This window comes from Betta splendens, chromosome 16 (genome assembly GCF_900634795.4).
Source record: "Betta splendens chromosome 16, fBetSpl5.4, whole genome shotgun sequence".
In the NCBI taxonomy this organism is placed as follows: domain Eukaryota; kingdom Metazoa; phylum Chordata; class Actinopteri; order Anabantiformes; family Osphronemidae; genus Betta; species Betta splendens.
In genome coordinates this window covers 8,024,015-8,047,642 of record NC_040896.2, presented here as the reverse complement: position 1 = coordinate 8,047,642, position 23,628 = coordinate 8,024,015, and the positions used below count along the sequence as shown (strand labels likewise).

General features: G+C 41.1%; 2 protein-coding genes across 4 annotated transcripts in view; one reads left to right on the top strand and one right to left on the bottom strand.

Moving 5' to 3' along the window:
- The window catches only part of LOC114843679 (raftlin-like), a 115,628-nt gene that overhangs the window by 24,250 nt on the left and 67,750 nt on the right, over positions 1 to 23,628 (top strand). For both annotated transcript variants that reach the window (XM_055503442.1, XM_055503441.1), the window contains exon 3: positions 4,054 to 4,313. In XM_055503442.1, the coding sequence (XP_055359417.1) occupies positions 4,252 to 4,313 (62 nt within the window). In that variant the 5' untranslated portion in view covers positions 4,054 to 4,251. The remainder of the gene's footprint in view (positions 1 to 4,053; positions 4,314 to 23,628) is intronic.
- Positions 139 to 23,076, bottom strand: LOC114843678 (inactive phospholipase C-like protein 2). Of its 2 annotated transcripts, XM_029130481.3 has the most exons (7): positions 22,695 to 23,075; positions 21,917 to 22,362; positions 10,743 to 13,226; positions 9,670 to 9,873; positions 6,449 to 6,524; positions 3,297 to 3,406; positions 139 to 3,026 (listed from the first exon to the last, which is right to left on the bottom strand). In XM_029130481.3, the coding sequence occupies exons 2-7, from the start codon at positions 22,181 to 22,183 to the stop codon at positions 2,823 to 2,825; spliced, it is 3,345 nt and encodes a 1,114-aa protein (XP_028986314.1). In that variant the 5' UTR covers positions 22,184 to 22,362; positions 22,695 to 23,075; the 3' UTR covers positions 139 to 2,822. The 2 variants fall into 2 exon arrangements, with proteins under 2 accessions (XP_028986314.1, XP_040923534.1); XM_041067600.2 differs by lacking the exon at positions 21,917 to 22,362 and having other exon boundaries at positions 22,695 to 23,076.

The following is a 23,628-nucleotide window of genomic DNA, read 5'->3' as shown; positions in this document are numbered from 1 at the left end:
GTTGTGTGGCTGTGACGTAACAAAGTGGTAGCACTGAGGCTGCTTGGAGCAACGACAGGTTACTGAGGAGCTGAGCAAATGATGGGAGAACAGCTGCTGGTGCGATCTGGGTGGAATAACAGCATCCGAGGCGCATGGTATTAACAAGAATGCTTTTATTGGGTTTGACAGATCCCGGAGAACAGCTGAATGCTTTTTAATCATTATAAATACGTTGACTGGCACAGCACTGAGGTTCAGGGACTGTCTTCTGTCTTGTAGCAGAGCTCCAATAGGTGAGGACAGAAAAAACACAGTCAGACAAACATTTAAAAGTCTATATACAATTTAACAGTCCAACTGCCTGATTAAGAAAATCACTGTACTACATGTTTGGAAAAAGTCTGCTTGATTTAATAGTTGGTTTCCTGGTGGTGGATAATATAACGTTCATATTGAGCACAGTGGCCATTAAGCTGCTGTGGAAGTTAGTTTTTGCGCAGACATGCATAGCAACTGTTATTGGGATTGTGACGTGGATATTTAAATGCGTGTTGAAGTGAAAGCTGCTGTGGCTGTAATGGCTGCTGTGGCCGCCATCGCTTCAGCTGTGGAACATTTACACTGACGAGGCTCTGGTTTATGTGCTCTCTGTGTTTACGCTCTGGACTGATAGTGTGGCTGAAAAAGACAAACCACAGCACGTTCCTACATAAGCAATAGCTGGTTAATAGAGATGAGCGATTCGAAGTTTCAGTTTTATCAAATAAAGTACTACAAAACTGCAAACCAAACGTTCAGGCTTCTCAAGTGGGAGCTTTTTCTGCTTTCTTTGTCTTACAATTTTATTGATTAACATTCTTAGTTATTTTTGAGGATGCTGATGTTTTGGCCAATCAACAGAAAGTATGTAGATTTTTCTCTAGTGTGTAATTTCAAATGAAGACACAGTTATGGACTGTTAAACTGTAAAGCAACACTTAGGAAGCAACATGTGGGAAAGGGCCTGGTAAAAGAATAAATTCTCTCTTCTCACTTCCTACTTGCTACAGTAGCTTTTAGTAGCAAGGCACAATTACAACACAGACTTGCTGTGCATCAAATACTGGTACCAATCATGGTAATGACGCTGTTATTACTCTGAAGCCCATGTCTTTCTGAACCCTCCCTCGAAACCTGAGATTCAGTTCGTACAAACTGTTTGACTTGCCAGGCAGATAGGAGCTATCTGAAGCATCCAAAATATGCAAACTCTGCACAATATTTCCTCAGGCTGAATCTGAAAACGTGCAGACTTAGTGCAAGGCGAGAAGTATTCAGGAAACAGCTCTGATGTATAGTTTAAACTGCTTGCACCATACTCTTATGCTGCTGCATCTCTAGTCCCTGACAATCAATCTCCCATTCAGTTTCCTATTAGATGTGCACTACAGCTAAATGAAATGCACTTGTTCTGAAAAAACAAAACAAAACAAAGCTTATTTTTAGTCCGTCATAACATCAGAAAATACAGTGTGTACGTGTCAAATCCACATCAGTCTATACAAGGTACGTCTGATGTTGTGGGTCTAAAAAGCCATTTTGCAGCACTAAGTGGAGCCACCAGACCTCACCACTGAGCTGTTCTGGCATCAACTTAATGGATGGTACAAAAAATACAACTAATAATATCTGTAAACGGAAGAATCTTTGGTGAAAGCTCAAAAGTAATTATTGACTTTAAATTACTGTATTTCCCAGGCATTTAACGATGCTCATTGTTAAATAGAGTGAATGTGATGTAAAGAAGGAAAAACTGTCATCTGGCCCCTCTACCTGCACGAGTTCACCTCATAAGCACCCTGAAATGGGACTAAATCGATCCAAAAGGAAGGCCTAAAAGATTATGTACCAAAGAAAATGCTGAAATATAAAAATGCGTCGACGTCCAAACTGTGTTTCAGTGCATGTGAAAATAAGTGGAGCCTCGTCCTCAATCATTTGCTGGTTGTGATTTTTGACACTTGATTTAGTTTGCACCAAACACGAACACATTCACACGTCCACACTGTGGGCTCCATGTGGAGGAGCTTCCAAGTCACCTCATCTAACCACAACCGGCTCCAACACGTCTCTACAAACAGATGAATCTTGTAACTTCACAGACATGTTCATATTTTATAAAATAAATCTTATATTTCCAAGTATACAATAATAAAATGATGCACTCTGCAAAACAAAAGGTAACTGGAACCTCCATATATACACACAGTATATTGATACTATTTTGGCAGACAGGACAAGTTCAGTATTGTAAACAACTCTTTACTCTCATTTGTTAAAATCTCCTCCTTCTGTCCTTCTTGTCCGATCGCTCCCAATGTCCTGTTACATTCATAGCTCCAGAAAATTGTGCTTTAAGAAATGTCTTCCAACAATCCAAGGGCTCGTTGTTGCCGCGGGTTACACCGCAGTCTGTGGAGTAGAAGTGCTTTGTCTCAACAGTAGGTCAACATCTCGTTGGTCACATGGCTTGTTGTTCCCTCTGCTCTCTCAGCTCGCCCGAAAATAAAAAACGGCAGAATGTTTTTATTAGAAACATGACAGAATCGGGTTTATCACCGAACTTTTGTCTTGAAAAGGACCTACAATGAGAATGCGGTGGGATTACAGGCTGGATTTCCAGGACTACTGGTGGCATTTTGCTGATTACAGGGCAGATGTTCATGTGAGGTTACAGCTGTGCTTCAGTGCAGGAATGTGGGAGAAATGCGTTTTGAGATGCCGGGGTGAGGGAGAGCAGTGGGTTCGAAGCTGGCGAGGCAGGGTAGAGGTCTGAATGCGGGTGCCAGGACTGCGGGTCCTCAGTTGTCCTCGTCAGTGAGCTCCTCCTCACCGGTGGCCTTTTCAGGAATGGCCTCGAGGCTGCGTCTGCTCCTGGACTCTGAGCCAGCAGAGCCGCCACATGCTCCACCTTTGTTCAGGTTACAGGTGATTGCGGCGTAGTGAATCTGCTTAAGGTTCTCCTGGACTTCACTTCTGGCATGCTTCAGTAGGTCTGCCTGGCCCTGAGGGGGTAAGGACAGGTCACTATCAAAGAGCATACAGCAGCAGTGTGGGTGACGAGATGAGTTTCTGCACTGTTCACCGAATTAAATCTGAACTCCACACGCAATGACAAACCTTCACGTTCTTCAACATTCAACAGTCAATTTAGCAGCTGCATTTATAATGATTAGACAACTGGGAATGAGCACTCAAGCAGCGATTGCTGGTAAATGATTACTGCACTTAAACAGAAAGCGAGTGAGAAGTGTTGTCAGTAATCTGGTTCTCACCTTCAGAATGGTGATGTTCCACGTGAAGCTCTCCACTGCCTTGTGTAGCTTCCGACCCTTCAAGCCTTCCTTCACAGCCAAGTTGTGGAGGTTCTCATGGAACTCCATTGCTGAGAGAGAAACAAAACAAATCTTAAGTCAGTCCATATGGTGGGAATCCACCTTAGCTGCTGCAGTAGAAAAGCAGCTGTGCGGTGACTGGAGGCTCAGAGACTGGGTTCTACACACGTCACTGGGGCAAAGGCCTTGACATGAAGCGTCAACATTTCAGTGTTGTCTGACTGCAGTGGAGGCGTTCTCTCTGATGTGACAACGTCATGGTGCAAACCTGATCTAGTTTATCAATCAGGCTGATTTATTTAGAAGCCACAACATGTGGAGCATTTTCAGGAAAATTTTTTTGTCATAACTGAATCTGAACTGAATATTTGCATGTTCTAAATGATAGCATGCACCGTTCAAAAATTATAGACAAAATGATTAAAGAAGCAAAGCTTGGACAGATTAATCAATAATGAAATTAGCTGTTGGCGGAGTCTGCAATTTGTTTAACGACTGAAACAACGTAGCATTTAATTTCTATGTGCAGCTCCTGTCAGTTGAGATCTGTGTCGTCCTCCAGCAGCAGCTTGCTTCCACTGTCATGCATTTGATCTTTTTATTCTGGAGTAACACGTTGGTAAGGGGAGGGGAAATGTGAGATAAGTCAAAGCAAGGGAACAGAACAAAAATCCAACTTGATGGCTACATTTGACAGGATAAGTGGTGGGAGAGGAGCCCCGGAAACAGAACGGCGAGAACAGGCGAGATGAGGCCGACATGGCGTTCTTTCACTGCGGATTAGCATCAAGGCATCAAACAGAGGAAGGGATTTTTCTCCCAAGGAGCTTCCCACCTCCTCTCTTCCTCTCTCTTATATCCTTTGCCTGGCTGAGTCTGAGTAAGGTCATGTTTAATGTCGAGTCCGCTTTACAGAGGAGCACTGACTGCAGCAACAGGCAACTCTGGCCCTGTGAGGTAAGCAAACCGAGCACAGCTCCTACTACGCACACTCTATAACTGTACAACACGCGTGTACCTTGGGAATTACTGAGAATAAATGCATTTCAGCTTGAAGCTCTGAAACCAGCTAGCGCCTGTTGGTGCTGTTGCCATGGAAACAAGGTGTGCACATGAGACCCTCTTCATGTGAAAACACCATAATAGGTGTGGTGTTGGTCTATTTTACAGTCCTTCAGCTGAGGTCAAGTCAAAAATGCAGCTGACAGACTGACAGATCAGACACATGAATCATTTTTGATATTTTTCCATTTCCTGTGTCGTAATCATATAGCATTATCTCTTCCTCATTACAGGTCACTATTTTGTATCTACAGAGCTGCTGCTACTCACGTGAACCATGACTGCGCTGTAGAAGACGCATACCAAACTGAACTCACATTGGTGGTTGCCTAGCAACATTTTAGAGTCTGGGAAGCAGGAAAGAAGGAAGTTCATTCTCTCATTCTTAGGAAGACATTTGTGACTGATCTCTGAAGTAATGCTTTCAAACAACCACAGATCAGTAAAAAGTGATTAATGTCCATCAAAAAGCATGAAATTAATTTAGAACGTGGTTGTAGGTCAGACAAGCTTGACATTAATTATTCAGGGGATCGATAAATGATCATTCCTGCAAAAAGATGTCTTCTCTAATACTACTGATTGTGATCGATATACCAAGTTGTCAGACAGAAAGTTAAGGAGCAAGCTATAAATCTCCACCAGCTGCTAGTTAGTCTGTGATAATCTCAGAATTCCAAAAGTTGCGCAGGAAAAGCCCATCCCAGTATGAAATGCACCTGTCTGCTAAACAGAATACTGTAATTTTGCACTTGGCATTTCAGAACATCTTCTGTGCTGATTCAATCTGCAGCAGGTTCAGCCATCCAGCTGCCTTAAATGTTAATTGGATCCTAAGCGAGTGTCTGGGAAGCAAGTGACAAGCAGGTTTCACCTGACAGACGCTGCTTTTGTTTTTGTTCCTTGGAGGAAAGCGGCTCTGTTCCAATCTACATGTAATGTGATGGATTACCCACAGCTTTAATAGCCGCTGCTACTGGAATGTTCTGCCTGCTGTAAAGGAGAACGGACTTTGTAATGACCTAGTTTTTACAGACACGTGCACAAAACCGCACTGTGCGCGCATGCACACGCGCACACACACACGCACACACACACACGCACACATGGTGCTGGGATAAAATGATCAGTTCTGAATGGAAAATAAATCGACAATCATCAGTCTGTCATTGCGCTGTCCTATTTTGTAATTGTCCTTTGTCAATTTTTCCTGCCGACTGCAGATAATTTATATCGCATCGAGACCAAAGACCGAGGAAACATGTTTGTCTATGGTGTGTGCTCCATTTAACTGTTGACATAACAAATGACTGGTTCAACGTCTCATCACTATGTGTGTCAGTAATGTTAAATACAGTACTTAATGTTAAGAAACATTCCATGAATTATGTTATGCTCTAAAATCACCTCCTTCAGGCTTAAATCATTTGGTTTTACGTGCAAGTTCTAGTCGTACCCTGGATCCAGAACTGGAAGATATTTGCCAATACATATTTGCTTATGCACTGTCAGAATATCTATTTGTTGAGCCAACACAACAGCTGGGGGGCGTGAAAACAGAACAAGAAATGGCTCAAAGCCTCTCTCTCTATGAAGTTCAGCACGTTTATATCACTCTAATAATTTGTGGTCAAACAGGAACCTTTAAATTCACATCGGTTAAAAGACATTGTTACTCATATGCGATGTGCCAACACAATAGGCAGTTAATATTTTCTAAATGCTGAGCTGCGGTAATGATAGATTGTCTTTGCTCCCCTCCACTTTTCACTTAGTGTTTAAAGCACGCTCACTTGGAGATACGTATATTAGCTTCCAGATAGAATTCACTGGCAGTGCTGTGGTATGAAGCTAACTAATTATTGAATTTCCTCCGATTAACAGGTTTTACCCATATACGACAGGACGAAGCGCTTGCTTTACAAAACGCACATTGCAGCAGAGTAGAAACTAGGCCCTGATGATGTGCTCCAGAGACAACTTTATCCACTTTCCTTTTGTTAGGGGTCATTCTTTTCATCGTTTCTCACCTGCTTTCTGGGTTTGAAGGATTCTGTCGCACACCCCATCAGAACTCTCCAGCAGAGTCTTGCTGGTCTGGATCACCTGAAAGGAGACAAACATATTGTTCTTACTTGCATAGATTTTCCACATCAGCAAATCTGCCAGCTAACAGTAAAGCAGGGACCAGTCTCTGCCTGGTGACAGGGTGTGTCTATCTGGGCAGCGCTGTGAAAAACAAACTGTTATTACAGGCACCACTTTTGGGTGTAGTCGCTGAATTGCATTTTTTTAAAGCCAAAATTAGAGGGAAGGAGACACAAGAATTGGGGTGCTTATTAAAGGCTTTTGTATTTCGTCTAACACGATTAGTGCATTGTGTTCAGTAAAAAAAAGAGTTAAACAAGATAATTTGATTAAAATAGAGTAAACACAAATGTGTCACTTGGAAACAAGCCAGTAAAGTGTTATCTGTGAAACTACAACCATGAACGACGCTAAGTTTAGCTCCTGTTATGTTTAGCCTGACTTGAGTGCACAAACTGACACTGCACTGACCTGGTGGCTGTGCACAGACCCATCATAGGATCCATTATTATATTAAATGCCAGCTTTCTTACAGAGAATTGATATGACTGGTGCACATAGTGTACAATTAACCACAACGTTTCAGGCTAATTGGTGCCATGCACACAAAACTGAAATGTATCTTTAGTGCTGCTGATTCCAACCCTCAAACCCACAGGTGGCCTTATCCATGTGGTGGAGATGGTAAATAAGCACAGTGCATGCAGGTCGTACACTTTTTTTAATGTTATTAATTGTTTATTCTATTGGGGATTGTGTTGCAGGCACTGTTATCTTAGTCTGTGCAGCTTAGTTTTAATCGACTTGTACAACACACTCCCTAATTGAGGTAAATGCAGTGAAAGGCTGTGTCATGCCGCCAAGACAGAGACGAAGAAAGCAAAGCAATTCATTCAAACTATGTGTAAGGAAACACTTTGTGATAGGAGTAGGGAGCTGGTTGTACCCCAGAGAACAGAGACAGTGAGGTGTCAAGAACTGTAGGAAGCAAATCTGAAATACAGAGTGAGGTAATAGTTCTACTAGGCACAAGGTCAAAGTCTGCGCTTCTACACTGCGGGACCTTCTACCCAGTTTTATAAGTAATCCTCTTAGTAAGTACTAGCTGTCTCTGAAGGAAGGAGGAGAATTAGCTGTGGTTTAGTCACATCACAGTTGAATCTCATAAGGATGCATTTATAACAAGTATTGATTCATCGATTCATGTTATGATTTTCACTACATAGAGTCTTGTTTAAACGAGATCATGATTTTCAGAGCGGTTTGTTTGACTACACCAGGTTTTAAAAACGGTGCCAGCTCTAACTAACGTCAGTGAGAACATGGTCAGGATTCACTCCAAACGCTGGTCATCACTCTGGACAATTTAAACCACCATTTCAGTAGAGTCTCACGAGCACATTAGAATGAACTGAGCCATGAGCAGCCAGTGTGAACTCGCTGTTTGTGTAACTGTGCAGCTGCAGTTGCAGTACTTAGAGCTGTCCTGAACGCTGTGATTATCTCCCTGATGGGTGAAGAAATTACTGTCTTTGTGGCAGAAGCAGTGTCTGGATTATATTTAAAGGCACATTCTAAGGTAAGTGGGTGGACTGTGCTCCATTTAAACAGCAAAGACTACTGTACCTACCTTTTGCTACACTACTTCTATTATTATTATTATTATTATTGACATCAAACAATGTTTTAAAAGCCATATTATTTTAGTCATCCTTGTAAATAAAACAATGTTAACTACCTAAAAAATTACAGATGAATAAAAGTATAAGCTATTATTTACATTTGCATTTTGTGTACATTTCTAAAGAAAAAAATAGGTTAATGCCAAATAAACATGACATCGTGGAGCCAGAACCTTTGTTCAGCAGTTTTTAACAAAAACATAACTCAGACTATTATTTCTCAAGATCACAATGTGGTTTTGCGTTACCCTCCCACCCCCCATGTTTTTAGCACACAAATGAGCAGGGATTGAGACCCAGATTCTATTTTTGTCAAGTAGGAACCAAAAGGCTGCTTTCTCTCAGCAGTAGATTTGGACACAGAGCCTGGATGTCTGTTCTTTACAGTTCCACACATTATTTATCGCTCTCAACTTTGTTGTTTCATTGGGTACTCTTCAGCTCCCTCTGAGGCACTTCGGCACTGCTGGTAATCAAGGTCTGCGGCTTCACATTGCTTACAATGAGCTCTTTTAAATATAATCAACTGTGATTTTTACACATGTCAGACATTCTCCCCATCCTCAATTTCCCTAGCACTCTATCAGGGCCAATTGTGTAGACCTCCAAAGTCTGAATTCAGCACAGGAGTCACCTCAGATGGTCTGATTTTTTTTAGCATTACCTCCTTCATCTGATGTTAAGCTTATCACCAAGAGAAAATAAGTGTTTTAAATAACCAGTTAAAGAAAACAGATGTTTCCCCTTTCATCTCTATATACCGTTAGCTCTAATATGTTTAAAGGATTTTTGTCAATCCTTGAATATTTGCCCATAAATATACATAATATAAATTCATCATACAGCATGTTCTGTATCAATGCTTACTGTAAAACGTTTAACTCAAAACCAACTGGGTTCAGACACATACTCACAGGTGGCTATAATATCGTGTAATTAATATTCTGGGCAGATAATGTTAGAGTCAAAAGAATGGAAACAAAACAACAGAATTCACTTAATTATTTTATACAGATTCACGTAAGTTGCTGCTGCCAGTGAATTTATACCTAAAAATAATTATGGAAACTCTACTTGCTCATAATGGGACGAGATCAATGTCAGAGAACGGATGTTCTAAGGGTAATAGCATTCTTCAATGGCATGTTGCATAATTTGGGAACATTGATTTTATTACTTAACAGAGTTTCAGCTCCATTACCTAACCCTCTCTCTGTCCCCATTAAGTCCAGTAAAGCCTGATTATTGATTTAATTGGATTCAAAAGCCGGTTGCTTGGTTAGGTCTTCTGCTGTTAGATGAATGAATGCATAAGACATAACTAGACGGTACCACTGCCCAATCAACTAGAACACCCACAGATTTTATTGTGTAGTGTTTGCATTTGGAGGCTTTACCAATCAGTTATAAATGCCACTTTTACACTGATCACTATCTTCTGGATTTGTGGAAAGAAACAGCTGTTTACAAGTAACACTTACCATCTCATATGTGATTGTGACTTTCTTGAGGACCTCTGGTAGAAGGACCTGAGGCTCCAAATTGGGGTACTGATCACTGAGGTTGAACACCACGAGCGGACCGTTGTCGGGTCCAATCAGTCGAGGGGAAAGGGCCAAGATGCACTGCTTCAGGTTAGCCACTGCCGAAAGGCCACAGAGCTCTTTAAAAGACGCTATCGCATTCTGCAAGAGACAAAGAAGTAGAGTTGTGTGAAATTGTACTGGTTTATCCTGGTGTGCCAAGCCAACAAAAAACCATGAGTGCAGAAAAGGGTTGTTTAAATCTGGCAGTGATCTTCATACAACATAAACCATAACCTAACCTCAAAGACTCAGAGGAAGTGGCTGGATGCTCACTCAATACCTATGGGAGTTTTTACTCTGGCACTTGTTAGCCACTCATAAACACTTCATCCTGTTGGGCTGACACCAGCATCACGTGGAAATGGAACAAACACACAGATCCTACCCTTCCTGTGAAAGGCCAAATTTAAACCCTAGATAAACAGCCGGAGGCACAAACTGACAGGATGGCCGAGATGTGTTATATACTCAAGGCCAGTGACTTGTTATCACACAATGACTGTAATATAAACAGTTACCAAAATAAACCCTAATACAATGACTAAAGAAACAACACGAGACCAACCACAGAACTGTGATACTCCATTGCAGGGTTTGTCATAAATTGCCATATTTCTTTAAAAGAGACATCACCATCTATCCACAGGTTTCCACAATGTGAGAAAAGGTTTGAGGGTGGAGGTTTGTTCTCATGGTTCACAGTTGATTAAAGAGGCATTTGTTATTTGTATCATAGACATTAAGAAGTTCCTCATTTTTAAATGGTAAGCTATTAACGCTCCTATTCAACTTTTACACAGTACATTATTAATGTGTATTACGTTCTGATGCTTCTGTGTTGTAATTTTATTATTTAAAAATATGATTCAGTTAAACCTTTTCTTCATGCTTTTACTAAATCTATGATAACCTCTGTAATTCACTTTTGCTGATCAACCCTTAGCTTAGCTGTGCTGATAATGTCTTACCTGCATGTTTTCTCTGAGGTCTGTTGCTTCCCTCAGTGGCAGCAAGGCTGTTTTAAAGACTTCATCCACAGCCTTGATCAATAGCACTCTCATGCTGGCATACTCTCTGCTCCTCTTGCCCTTCCGTACAGAAAGTCCCCTTTTGTGTGGTTTGCCACCTCCTCTTCGATTGGTTATGGCCACATGAACAAACAACAAGGTATGTGGCAAAAGCTCCCCCGTCAATGACTGCAGTGGTACATGGCGGAAGCCTGGCTGAAGACACTCAAAGGGAATTGTATATTGGCCGATGAATTCATCCCCGATGTAGTCGTCATCTAGCACCACAAATCGCACCATTGCAAGTTCTGGAAGATTAATCTGGAACTCAAAACTCTCATCAAACAAGGGGTTGTCCCCATTCTGGTTAACTGTTTTAGTCCTTTGTTCTGCACAGTCAGCAGGAATGCCATGTATCTCCACATATACATATGGGTCTACTACATCTCCTTTGGCGCCTGAGCCTTTGGGCTTAGGGAAGTTTTGTCCACTGATGATCTTGATGTGCAAGAGCTGTGGAGAAACACCAGGCACTGAATCCTTAGTGTTGGCGCTAAAATATGAAACCTGCTCTCTCATGATAGCTGGTCGCAGCACATAACCACAATTCCCATTTTGACGGAACCAGCCAATGTTTAAATCCATCATCAAGCCTGGAGTTTGGTAATTCATTGCCACAATCTGACAACCACACTTCCAGAAATCCTGTGGATTCATGTTGCTGGAGTCAATCCGCATGGGACTGGGGTAAACTCGCGCCAGAAACTTCTTGTTATAGTTAACAAATTCACCTGGGAATTCACTGGCACAGCGACTGGCAAAGACCTCATTAAAGGAGCAGAGCTCCCAGTACTTCTGGCCCTGGAAAGACACTGAGAAGTCTTTGAACTCCACAGACTTGCACAAAGTCACGAGATCGGAGAGGTCTTTTGAAAGCTGGAATTTCTTGGGTGCAATGGTTTGTTGTTCTTCAGACTCAATACTCATCCTTTGAGACATCTCTGCACCTTCGTCCTCGTCCGTCACCTCGCCTTCTGAAGCCATGCAGTTTGTACTCAGTTTTTTACCCTTCAGAAGGATTTTCCCCTTTAGATCATTGGGAGATGGAAGATAGTCGTCCTCAGTTTTAGGAGGATCCAGGTGGATCTTGTCTCCAAGGATTTTCTTTAGGTGCTGAAACATAACTCTCTGCTGTTTTAGGGAGCAATGATTTTCTAAACAAAGTATCAGTGGAAACTCTGATGCCACAAAGGCATACTTATTGATGACATCAATGACGCTGCGGAAAACTATCTGTGAAGTCATAGTGTGACCAGTGTAAATGACGGGTTCATTGTCAGGCCCATCCCACACATCCAGCTCGACGCTGCGGCAGCCCATCTTAAGGGCACGAATATACCCCGTCACATCTGAGGGACCTCTAAATTGGTCTTCTATCAGGTATGTGTTGTGGGATGAATTAATGTAATAGTGGGACAAGGTCTGGTTCATATCTTGGCAGACAGTTTTTTGTTCTGGGTCAAATATGTGGCACTCTGGCGACATAAGATAGTTAGTAAACCCATGGAGAGACAGCCATCCTTTGGCCTGGCCCTCTTTAGACAGTTCATACTTCTGAATCACCTCTAAGCTGGTGTCCTCACTGACTTGTGCCATGCCTTGCTCAGCCTCTAGAAATATCATTAAGTCCTTGGTGTCCATAATTTCTTTGTTGCTGGAAAACTGAACAAAGAGAAAATAAATCTCTGGCCTGGTAGAAAGATCATGAAAGACTTCAATGAACTCATCTTTTGTCACATCAGGACATGCTTTGTCATTTAATTTGTGAAGCTCCTTAAACTTTAGTTCTATTTTCACATTTTTAAGTCCGGGGTTAAGCTTCTTGACCAGCTGCACAGCGGCACATATAGTTATTTGTTTGCTGTTGTTACTGTCTGCCTTGTCAAAAAGTTCGCCTAGCCATGATAAGTGCATGCTGTTCTGACTGGTCTCCATCATATTTAATGTATGTTTCCCATAGGAAATCAAGTACCGCAGCCCTGTAACCCATACATTGGCTACATCAGCAGTGTTTGCCACCAGGTCCAGAGACTCGTAGTTTTCCCCAAAGACAACTGAGAAAGCGCAGTCCTCCGATATCTGGTCATAGGTTCCATTAGTTCTAAAAGTGTCTGTATTTTTCCCGGTGCGAACCTCCTTGATAGATTTTACGTCAATCTTGGCCTTTTCTGATTCTTTCTTTGTGGGTTCCCATCTCAAAGACTGCATATCAGCGTCCAGGAGAAAGTAGCGGTGGTAAATGCGTGAATTGGATCGTACTTTCTTCAGCTCAGAGCCATCCACCATTGCACTGATGCAGTCGCTTGCACTGCTGATTTTCCTCTCCGTTGGCATGCTGCTAAATGATACAGTTTTCTTCCTTTCTTTACGTTGTCTTGAGCCATCCTGCAAGAAAGAGAGACTATTTTTATTAAAAGAAATATTTACACACATTGAATAATAAAAGATGTAGGACTGACTATTTATTTCCAAACAAGAATAATACTTAACCAATATAAAATTTCTGCCTCAACTGACTTTAGCATTTTTTAGCATTTTTCTTTATTTTAAAAATACAGTACATTATTAGTAGCAAATGTCATAACATTACCAAATTAAAGTAAGTCTCACGCTTACGGTACAAGACAACCGATGTGTGGTTTTCATTTTTTTTTTCCTTCCTGCCTTCTTCCCAGAGCATTTACTGACAAGACGTGGGGTGACTTAAGGTACCAGCCTGTTTATTATGAAGACACAACAGGGAATCTCCCTCCAGAGATTATCGCCCACACGATGCCAGTCAACCACAGCAGGAATTCTCACATTTTGAGTGAGCCCTGTTCTTTCCACTCCTGTTTAGTTTAGCATAAAGGTATGATTACAATTGTTAAATTATTGAGGCTCATTTCACAAAGTAGACAAATATATTGCACGGCCATCACCAAATAAATCTAGTGTCCAGAATTCCCTATGTTGCAGAAACATTTTCCTTTTTTAAATAGTTCAGAACGTTCACAGCAATGTGATCAAACAATGTAATCATGAGGAGCATTCATATGTGTTCATTGCATTAAGACTTTAAATATTAAAACCAAATTCACTTTAATTGGGGACATTTTACTACCTGTAAAACCATGAAATCAGGTATAAACTTTAAGTTTTTGAGAAGATTTCACAATAAAAAAAAAGAAATGCATGACTGTATATAATTCTAAGAGAACAACAAGAACCTAAACTTGTCAATGTCAACCTTGAATTGCGCTCAGTTTTTTTTTTTTTTCTTTCAGCTGCCAAACATTCTCCTCAGGATTTCCCTTGACTTCCTTTACCAAAACTAGAAAACAATATGAACACACCCATCTGTGTCATAACATGTTATTATTTCCTGAGGCAGCTATTTGTTATGCAACGGCTGGTTGTGCCTCTGGTGGAAGTCAGGTGGACATTTAATCTTTAAAAAGGTATGTTTAAAAGAAGCAGCATTATAAAATCTCTATTTATAGCATCATCAGATGCTCACTACATAATCTGTATGTTTTTCTAGACACTGACATTTAATTTCAGTTAAAGTCAAACAAGAAATAAATAAAACATGCTCTTAAAAAGAAATCCTTGAAAAGGTCCTAATCATATACAATGCTACAGCTTTAGCTTTTATTACAGTACAACATTCGCTAGCAAAAATACTTTAACCAATGCCTTTACTAGTGATCTAAAGTCTACATGAAGACACCTACACAACTATTAGGAACATGTACTTTTGCTCTGAAATAAGTTGGAAAGTTTCACAAGACAAAAATTACAGAACCAGAGTCACCGATATTGATCAACACCAACATCCAGGCCAGCTGATGTGCACTCATAATTGAGTTAATAAGTAGTTTCGCTAAAGAGAACACTGTGTTTTGACAGCGGAACACCCAAAACACACAGTCGCACAATGACGTTAGTCATCACCTCTCAGATCGGTGAAACCCATACCCATAGTATAGCAGAATAGCAGTTGGTTGATAAATGGACATTAACGAGGCAAGTCCCAGTAGATACACCTGGGAGGAGAAAATGACTTTATGATCAGTGCGTTGATGAAGTGAAGTGGACGTGTTGGGTGAGAAGAGGTGACAGAATGAGTCAGTGATGCAAACACAGGACGAAACAGCAAGTGTCTATGTAAGATGTAGCATATTCAAATGCTCACAGATCCCATAGGAATGTGAATCCCCTAATGGCCTGAATGCTGCATTTCCTCTGGCTCACTGAGCAGCTATGAACTGTCTGTACGACTAAGAATATCACAGGGGACCCTGCTCTCTGTTCTACCCACACCCTAAACAACAAGCAATGTGAATCACGTTGCACCATTAACAAGTTTATTAACAATGATAAAAAAATGAGTGAGAGACTAATATGCTGTGTGTGGACAGGCTAATTTCCCCTTTTAGTGAGCCAACAATAATAAACCTCTGTCTTGATTACATAGAATGGTAAAACTGTATAATTACATTACAAGATTGTTAGCACATGTTGTCATCTTTGTAGAACAAACAGTCTGTTCTGTTTAGTGTGAACACTACCTAGAGTCACATGCTAAAAGATTGGGATGGTTTTATACTGTACCAAAATACAGCATGGTTACCCAAGAGATGTCCTTTAAATGCCATGACATGTCCTGAAGCTGACTCCGAGCAGGATGTTAGGCTTCCGCCTACCCTTCCTATCATAAAGGCCTGATTGATGAATCTCGTCCTTCTGCCAGGCTCTTACATCTTCACTGGAGTCACCATTTGTTTCTTCCTTCCAGCAATGAGCAAGGTCTTTCTTGCCCTGTTTACTATTGAGTTCCTGGCAACACTAAAAGCTTTAGATATAATTCTACACCATTTCCTGACTTATGCCTTGTTCCTTAGCCTTTGCTGTCTGCACATTTGATTTTAATAAATTAACGTACATATTTTTATTTTATTTTTAAGTTTTACTTTGTCATTAATGGTGATCAAGTGTACAGTCACAATAAGATTTGCTGGGGTCTGATTTTGATGCACTGACCAATGTTGCGTTGCAACTTATTTTTGTTGTCCAGCTGCACTGCAGTCAAATCCCCAAGGACTTTAAAGCTGGTAAAGGCCCAGCTGCTGTTTGTACCATATTATATCAGTCACTGGTCAAGTGAAGTGTAAAAGGTAGCCTACACTGGGACTGATCTTTTAAAGCTTTACCATGTTCTGAACAAACAAATAAAATCAGCATTGCTATTTCTGAAACATTGCTTGAGACTGAAAGGTAGCAGTTCAACAAGCGCTGACCCCATAAGAGACGCTTCTTTTAAGGCTGCGTGCCTTGATACAGTATAGCTGCTGAGTAAACTAAGGTACAGTGGCTGACTTTAAAGACCACATGCTCATTACACAACATGAGGGCTTTAAGATCTGATCACAAATACACTTATGATGCATCTCTACTGATTATCAAAGCGCAAGTTCATTATAGTAAGGTGGTTGCTGCTTGACATCAGATAAGGCATTACGATGACACCATTTCAGAACAGTGTCACTCTTCAAACACTACCTGCACTTAATTTATGCCCTAGGGGAAATTGTGTTCTCTGCATTTGACCCATACCCTCACTGAGGGAGCAGTGGGCAGTCACACATTGGACGCGGGGTACCTAGTGTGAAGTGTCTGACACGTAACAATAATAAAAGGTAACTTTACTAAATATGGTTATTATTGCAAATGAAGCTTTTCAGATTCACCCATGAAAGCCTTCAATAGTAATCAGTAAAAAGAAAAACAGGTTGTACATTACAGTAAAACATGCACCGTGCTTTATAAACTTTACATGTGGTTAATATTAGACTAATTACAGTCATTTGAGTTTAACACCATTACTGTTATAAATTATGATCAGGTTAGGCAGCACTACAAGCAACCTGGTTTCTGTTCATTCTCAGACAGCACTGATTACTCTGCCAAGTAAACAGTCAATAGGTTGCTAATAGGCTTTTTACAGGCGCACATGTCCAGAACAAAGACCACCACTGCCTGTCAGCACTCTCCAGGCATCGCGGGATCAAAGGGGAGATGATTACAGGGAGGGATTCGACCCGCTTTAAACAACAGCTAGAAAAATCTAACTAAAAAAGAAAAAACTAAATCTAACAGTGAAAGTCTCCTTTCACATTTTTTTTTTAAATCACAGTTTGTGCCGAGTGCTGTCTGCCTGCATTTCACTCTCACTACTCCTGTCAGCTCACCCCCACATCACTCAACCAGAAACTCACTCAATTGCATGGAAACACTCAAAATAAATATAGAGGTAGAGTCCAGTTAAGATTTTCTAATTAGATGTGTCAATAATGCCAAATATCCGAGCGATGCACTGGAAAGACATTTCCATAAACAACGCTTAGCTCGCTTACCATACACCATACCATAGCATTAAGTGATTCTGACAGCTTGTGATTTCATAAAAACGTTCCAGTTCTTCAAGACAAGAAGCAGCAGATTCTAGATGCAGTCTCTTGTTGCAAACAGTGCTGGACATCATCATCATTATCAGAGTTGAATGACATAAGAAAATTCAAATTTATTCAAGTTTCAGTACTAATAGCATCAAATGTTTGTCTGTACTAGAGCTGCTCCTAATCAGATTATCAGTGACAGCCAGCCTTGTGTTTCCTCTTAACAGCAGAGTTATCAGGTATCGTATACTGACATCCTACAGTAACAGCTAACTATAACTAAAAGTCATTGAATTGCTTAAATATATTATCTTTTTTGTTCTTCATTACAGTGCATCTCATAAGGGCAAAGACCGCTTCAACTGTTAATGTGTCAGAGCTTTAATCCCTGCCAAAGAACCAAGCTACCCTTGACTTGGTGAGACAAGTGGTGTAAATCAGTGACACCAGAGCTCATGAATGAAAAGGCAATGATATGAGTGAGTGACTGGACGCTGCTGCGAGTCACCTTGAACACTAACTCTTAGGTGGTGGAACTGTGCCATTGACCTCAGGTTTTACTTTACTTTACGGTCAGGTTAGGCATCTTGATTAGGGCAAATTCTTGCTATTATTGATGACAATGTTGCTATCAAATATAATCAATATAATGAGATTAAAGCAAAAGATCAACCTCTGTGGCTTGCATTTGAGTCTGCATGTCTAACTGGTTAGTACATGGGTGGTGAACTAAATGATGTGGTCAATTCAAAAGCTAAGATGACTGTGACAATAGAGACATTAGTCTGGAGTCACACCACAAGTAATAGCATACTGTTTCGCTTTAAAGTGTTAGCACAAGTGTTTTCTTCTCAGAGCTGTGAAGCAAGTGTTATTTACAAAGCAAATAGAAAGATTATTCTTATTGAAGAGGACCTAATAGAGGCATGAGGAAGTGATCTGCCAACATAACCATGCCTATTAAATGCTTTGCATATACCTGACTAATGAACAAAACATTATCAAGTTCTTTCAATTCTTTCAAGACTTGTTTACTCAAAGATTCCTTCTCACCTCAGTGAACCTTGAGTTACCTTAGTGATTTGGTCCAGTGCTTGCTTCTCTGCAGAGCAGGCACAGTACCAACTCTTCTCCATTTATAGACCGTTTGTCTGCGGGCTGATCACTATCTAAACCCATTCCAGCCACATGCAAATCATAAAGTGCATCTCTAAAAGCACACTGGCACTAGTTTAGTGAGTTCATGTAGCTCAGTTGTACTTCAGTGATTAGATTCACTGTTCCCGAATTTCTGACAAAGGCTCAGGTTTCAAATGTTTAATAGAGTATAAAAGTATGACTTATTAGGGCTATTTATTTAAAGATAGTAATTTAAAGATCTGCCATTTGCCTTTTACTGAAGTGACTAAATGTAAGTGTCAGTTGATACCAACAGTCAGACATGCATCAATAAATTTTGATTCATAATTATTATTATAATAAATAAATAATTATTTATGATAGAATCCTCTTATTTAGGCTGAACCACTCTGCTGGATCTACTGAAGCTTTGGACATTCAGTTCTCTTGTGTTTGTTATGATGTCAAATACCTCAACAGCTGCAAAGAAAGAACGAAAAGATCTATCTATCAGTATCAAACCTTGTGTAGGTGGCTGTGAAATGTAGGTAGTTTCATCTTCCATGGAAAGAAAGGTCACACCTTGTGGTCAACTTAAAACTGTCATTTAAAATGGTTACTAAAGAATCTAAACATACATGAATAATTATCTTTATAATCTTTTATTTTCTCCCCTAATGTCCAATAACTTTTTATGGATCAAGAAAAACAAATGGGTACTCTTTCATGTGGGGGGTGGGGTGTAATATTTCACTATTTTTATATAAAAACACATTTTTTACACATAAATGCAGAAAGATGTTTAGTTGCATGTGAATGAATGTAGTGTTAAAACTACAGTGATGGAATAATTAGTGGCACAAGTGTCGAGGTTCACTTCAGTTTTCAACAACCACAAAACAAACAGCTCTGAGTAAAGATGCTCTTTTTTTAAACAGTGCACATGCATAGGCTAAGACGGCAGGCTATGAGGTTGTCCTCTCTTCACCATACACGTCACCAACAGAAGAGAGACTTCAGGCTGTTGTTAGGTTCCTACTACATCTGTTACTATGAGAATGCGGTTCATATTGTCCCGACCACATCCTTCCATCGCTTCTGAGAAGCTGTTATAGAAGTCGGGGCTCTGACTGACTATGTGAAACAGCCTGCCTCGTTAACACATGCCCAACCCTTTGGAACAACATTCTTACAGCAATGCACAATCACTTTCAGTTCAGAATATGAATTCTTCGTAGCTGTGTTAGTAGCACATGAATTCGAACTAAATATTGCCTAGTGTTTGTCAATTTGTTGGGTGTTCTCTATAGCTCTAAGTCAGAGGTGCCTAGTACATTGATCGGTTGATCACACCTTTAGTGCAAGAACATTGTTTGTTCAATACAAATCATTGTTTTAGAGGTTAGTCATTCAGTCCTCACCTGGTTGACATGCAATGAAGGATTGACAGGTAGTCAGTGTGACATGGCTTCTCTTCAGATATCCGCGTTGCCCCATATGACGTCAACCAGCTGCTACTGTTTTGACTCCACATAGTGAAAGTCATTCTTTTTGTCATTGTATAAGTAGCTTAAAAGCCACATAAGTATGGGCGACCCCCTGCTAAATGGTTATGGATGCTTTCTATGCAATTCATTACATATTAAAGTGCCTGAAGATGAATATGGTTGTGGTTTCGTGCTAAATAAATAAAGTGATTTGACTGGTTAACCAAACCTGTAAAGAGGCTGGTAATAAACACTGGATGTTTTTGTCTATCTGCACTTCAAAATAGTGTTTTGCTATTTCTCTTTAGAATGATAGGCATCATGTGGCTTAGATCCTATGGCTCATGAGTAGATATCCCACTGAAATAAATTGCACTTAAATAAAGCTGAGAAGTGAGACACATTCTTGTGTAGTGAGAGATTACTTGGAGAGTTACAAGGCAGAAATGTCAATATGACCACCATCAATCTACTGGCAGAGGGGACACCAAAGTTCAACACCCACAACGTGCCAAGTTGTCGTGCCTGTAAAATCCGACGGCTAAAAATGAGCAGCTGAACCTGTTCACCCTTGGACATTGTACTTAAAAGTGCAGAAATCTCATTGAGACAACAAATGGATCCCTTATTATGGAGGTGACTTCACATCTTAAAACAATTGCTTAATGCCCAAATTTACTCCAATGCACCAAATGCTATTATACTATTATAGATGTACTAGATTATGATTCTCAATATAATTAGAGAAACAGGATAAGTTCTGGCTTTTTATTTAAGAAAGCAAGATTTGAACTTAATCTTTTTTTCAAATTCTGACATTTTTAGAAGACATGGCCATTACTAGTTTTCCGTAGGCAGGGAACTGCCTTCACCATGCTCCAACTCAATTTGGATTCTTATGACTGACAGGTCCAGCAGCAGAAGTCAGTTATATTACAGAGTTGCTGACAGAGCTAGAGAAAATGTCTTGCAGGCTTTGAACATACAGTAGATTGATGCAATATGAGGAAGTGTCACCATCCCCTTAAGCAATACTTGCTAATGTCAATGCCCAGGTCACACACTAGGATTAATTGCTCAACACTGAATGTCGGAATCACAATGATCGGCAAACCAAAAATTTGGAAATGAACATACATGATCATATTTTCAAATCAACTTTGAGTATGTTCTTTGGATTTCCTCTGACCCATGGGATACCTTTTATTATCAGCAATGTGAGATTTTGAACAGAATGTTTCACTACTACATTCCTACTCATGAGTGTGCAAAGCTTGAAATGTTAATGCAGGCTGTCATTAACTATGCTGAGGTCAACATAAAAGCAAACAGCAGCCCTGCATGCCTTATTTTTATTACCAGCTGTCACTATGCTGCTCCATTATCTGTGCCTGTACTGAACAGTCTTAAGTGTGCGTTCTGTATCTATTCACTTTATGGATGTTCTCCCATTCTCCCTCTGTCATGTATGTATTATTTGCAGTCTTTGTTGCATTGTACTAAACCAACGCATTTACTGCAGTACACCTCATGCATAATATGGTGTACTGAAAACTGTGATAGTATAGCACACATTTGTTATAGATGTACAGAACATTAGGATAATGTGCTCAGCACTTCAGCCACATACATCTTAGATGAATTAGCATTACAGTATGTACATATTTCCTGTAATGACAGATTTTCCTCACTACAACTCCAGGAAACGCAATTTTGTGTATACCATAAGCTGTTATTTTACCCCATTAGGCTATCGCATTATAGCTAGACTAGTATTATTAGAAGGCGCTCTAATCAAAGAACGGGACTGGCCTCAGGACAAACGTGTATTGTGAAAAACACCTTTATCATTGAAAATCGATGGTGTTGTGCAACGGTGCAATTGGGGGAGGTAAATGAAATGCAGGCAGAAGGAGGACACAAAAGAGGCCAACGTTAGAGTAACGGAACTTCAAACGCCCCGTGGTCTGTGTGGTCGTGCGGGCTAGAAAATAAACAGCCGAAAACACGCATTCGCTCATAGCTTTACCTTGATTATGCTGCTCCGGCGCGGTATTTCAGATTTAGCATCCGATCCGACGGAGGTGTTGGCGGCGTCCACCTCGGCGTGGCTGCCAGGTGCGTCCGTGGACCCCGAGCCCACCATGTTTTCACACATCCCGCATTCTCCGTTCGAGACGGAGCCCTCGCAGCGCGTCTTGCCCGCCGCCTCGTCGCCGGCCACGGCCGCATCCCCCACGGTTAATGGAGGCAGGCTGCCGTCCTCCCCGCTCTCCGCCATAGGCGCTTGGAGCATTCACGGTCACACGCAGGGTGGCAAGCTGCCGGGGAGCAACCGTGGGGTTCAGCTTGACTCCAATTTCCTGCCCGCTCTATCGCCTCGTAGCATTTGCACGCATCTCTGCCGTATCATCTCTCGGTGCACGTTTCCGCCGGGTTCCTAGACGCCGGGCTTCTTGCTCCGCGCATTGTGATCTGAGAAGAGAAACCACGCACAGGCAGCTGTTTAGCGCCGTGCAGCCACGAGACCCGGTTGTGTGCGCTGAAAGCGGATGTTAACTTACAGCCAGTGATGAGAGGCACAACCGACGTGCGCCTGTTTCCTTTCACGCATGTGCCTTTTTCACTAAGTTCCCATTTTTACCACTATTTCGCGCGTCCATTGTGACAAAAGTCATATTTAACTTCATCTTCGTCGGCTTCGTTGACGTTACGTTATTTGGCGTTTAAACCGCGTTAAAACGCTTAAAGTTCTCGGATTGTAGTTGCTTTCATTGTGACGCGGCAGCGTTGTGAACTGTACGTACCTTTTAAGTTGACACTTCTCTCCATAGGAAACACGGACGTGCGTTTAAGTCACCGATGCAGTGCAGGGGACTCGAACCGAGCGCTGCCTGCGCCGCGGAGCGGAGCCACTTAGCTAACAGCTAACAGCTAGCTAGCTGGGTGAAGTTGGTCTCCAGTCAAGTCAAAATCGGCACAGTTGTTTCCCGGCAAGTCGCCAGCGCGGAGCCGTCTCTCCGGGGAACACCGTCAGCCAGCGGTGTTTACGGTTCAAGTCAAGGAAGCGAGAAAGACGGTCTCCGTTTAACCGTTGAGCTTAACTTCTCTTAGACAAGCCGTCAAACAAGAAGTGGTTTCCAAGGGAAAAAGTTGTGCGCGTGTCGTGAACGCGCGGCAGACTCGGCGAGCCGACCTGTCAATCAAAGCAAATGATTTTTTTTTAGACACCGGGCCCCGCCCCCACAGGACGGGCACACGCGCGATGTGTGGAGATATATGCACCATTAAAACAATATAAATAAAAGTATTATTTGTTTATTTAATTATGAATTTTAAAAAAATGGACTCTAGAATTATTTTGTGTTTGAAATTCTAAACAGAGTTAAATACTACTATACAATAGTCAGCAACAAAGTTTGTTTCTACTTTAGTTAAACAGAGACGATGTCCTTGAAAATTAAATAAAAAGTTGATCAGAAGTTGACATCATATTAAATCCTATGACTCTTTTGTTCTGGTTGAGTTTAATTTAGGTGCAGGCGTCTCTCAAGGGCAGCAGCTACATTTCACACGACTTTTGCTTTTCTGCGTAGGGTCACACTGTGTCAGATCTTCCATAAGGACTAATCAGTACCAGGAACAGGAGCTTCTTCTGCATCAGGTTTCTAATCAAAGTAAAGCCTCCATTTAACAAAATCCGACAAATAAATCATTGCATGCCCGAAGGACTGGAGCTTT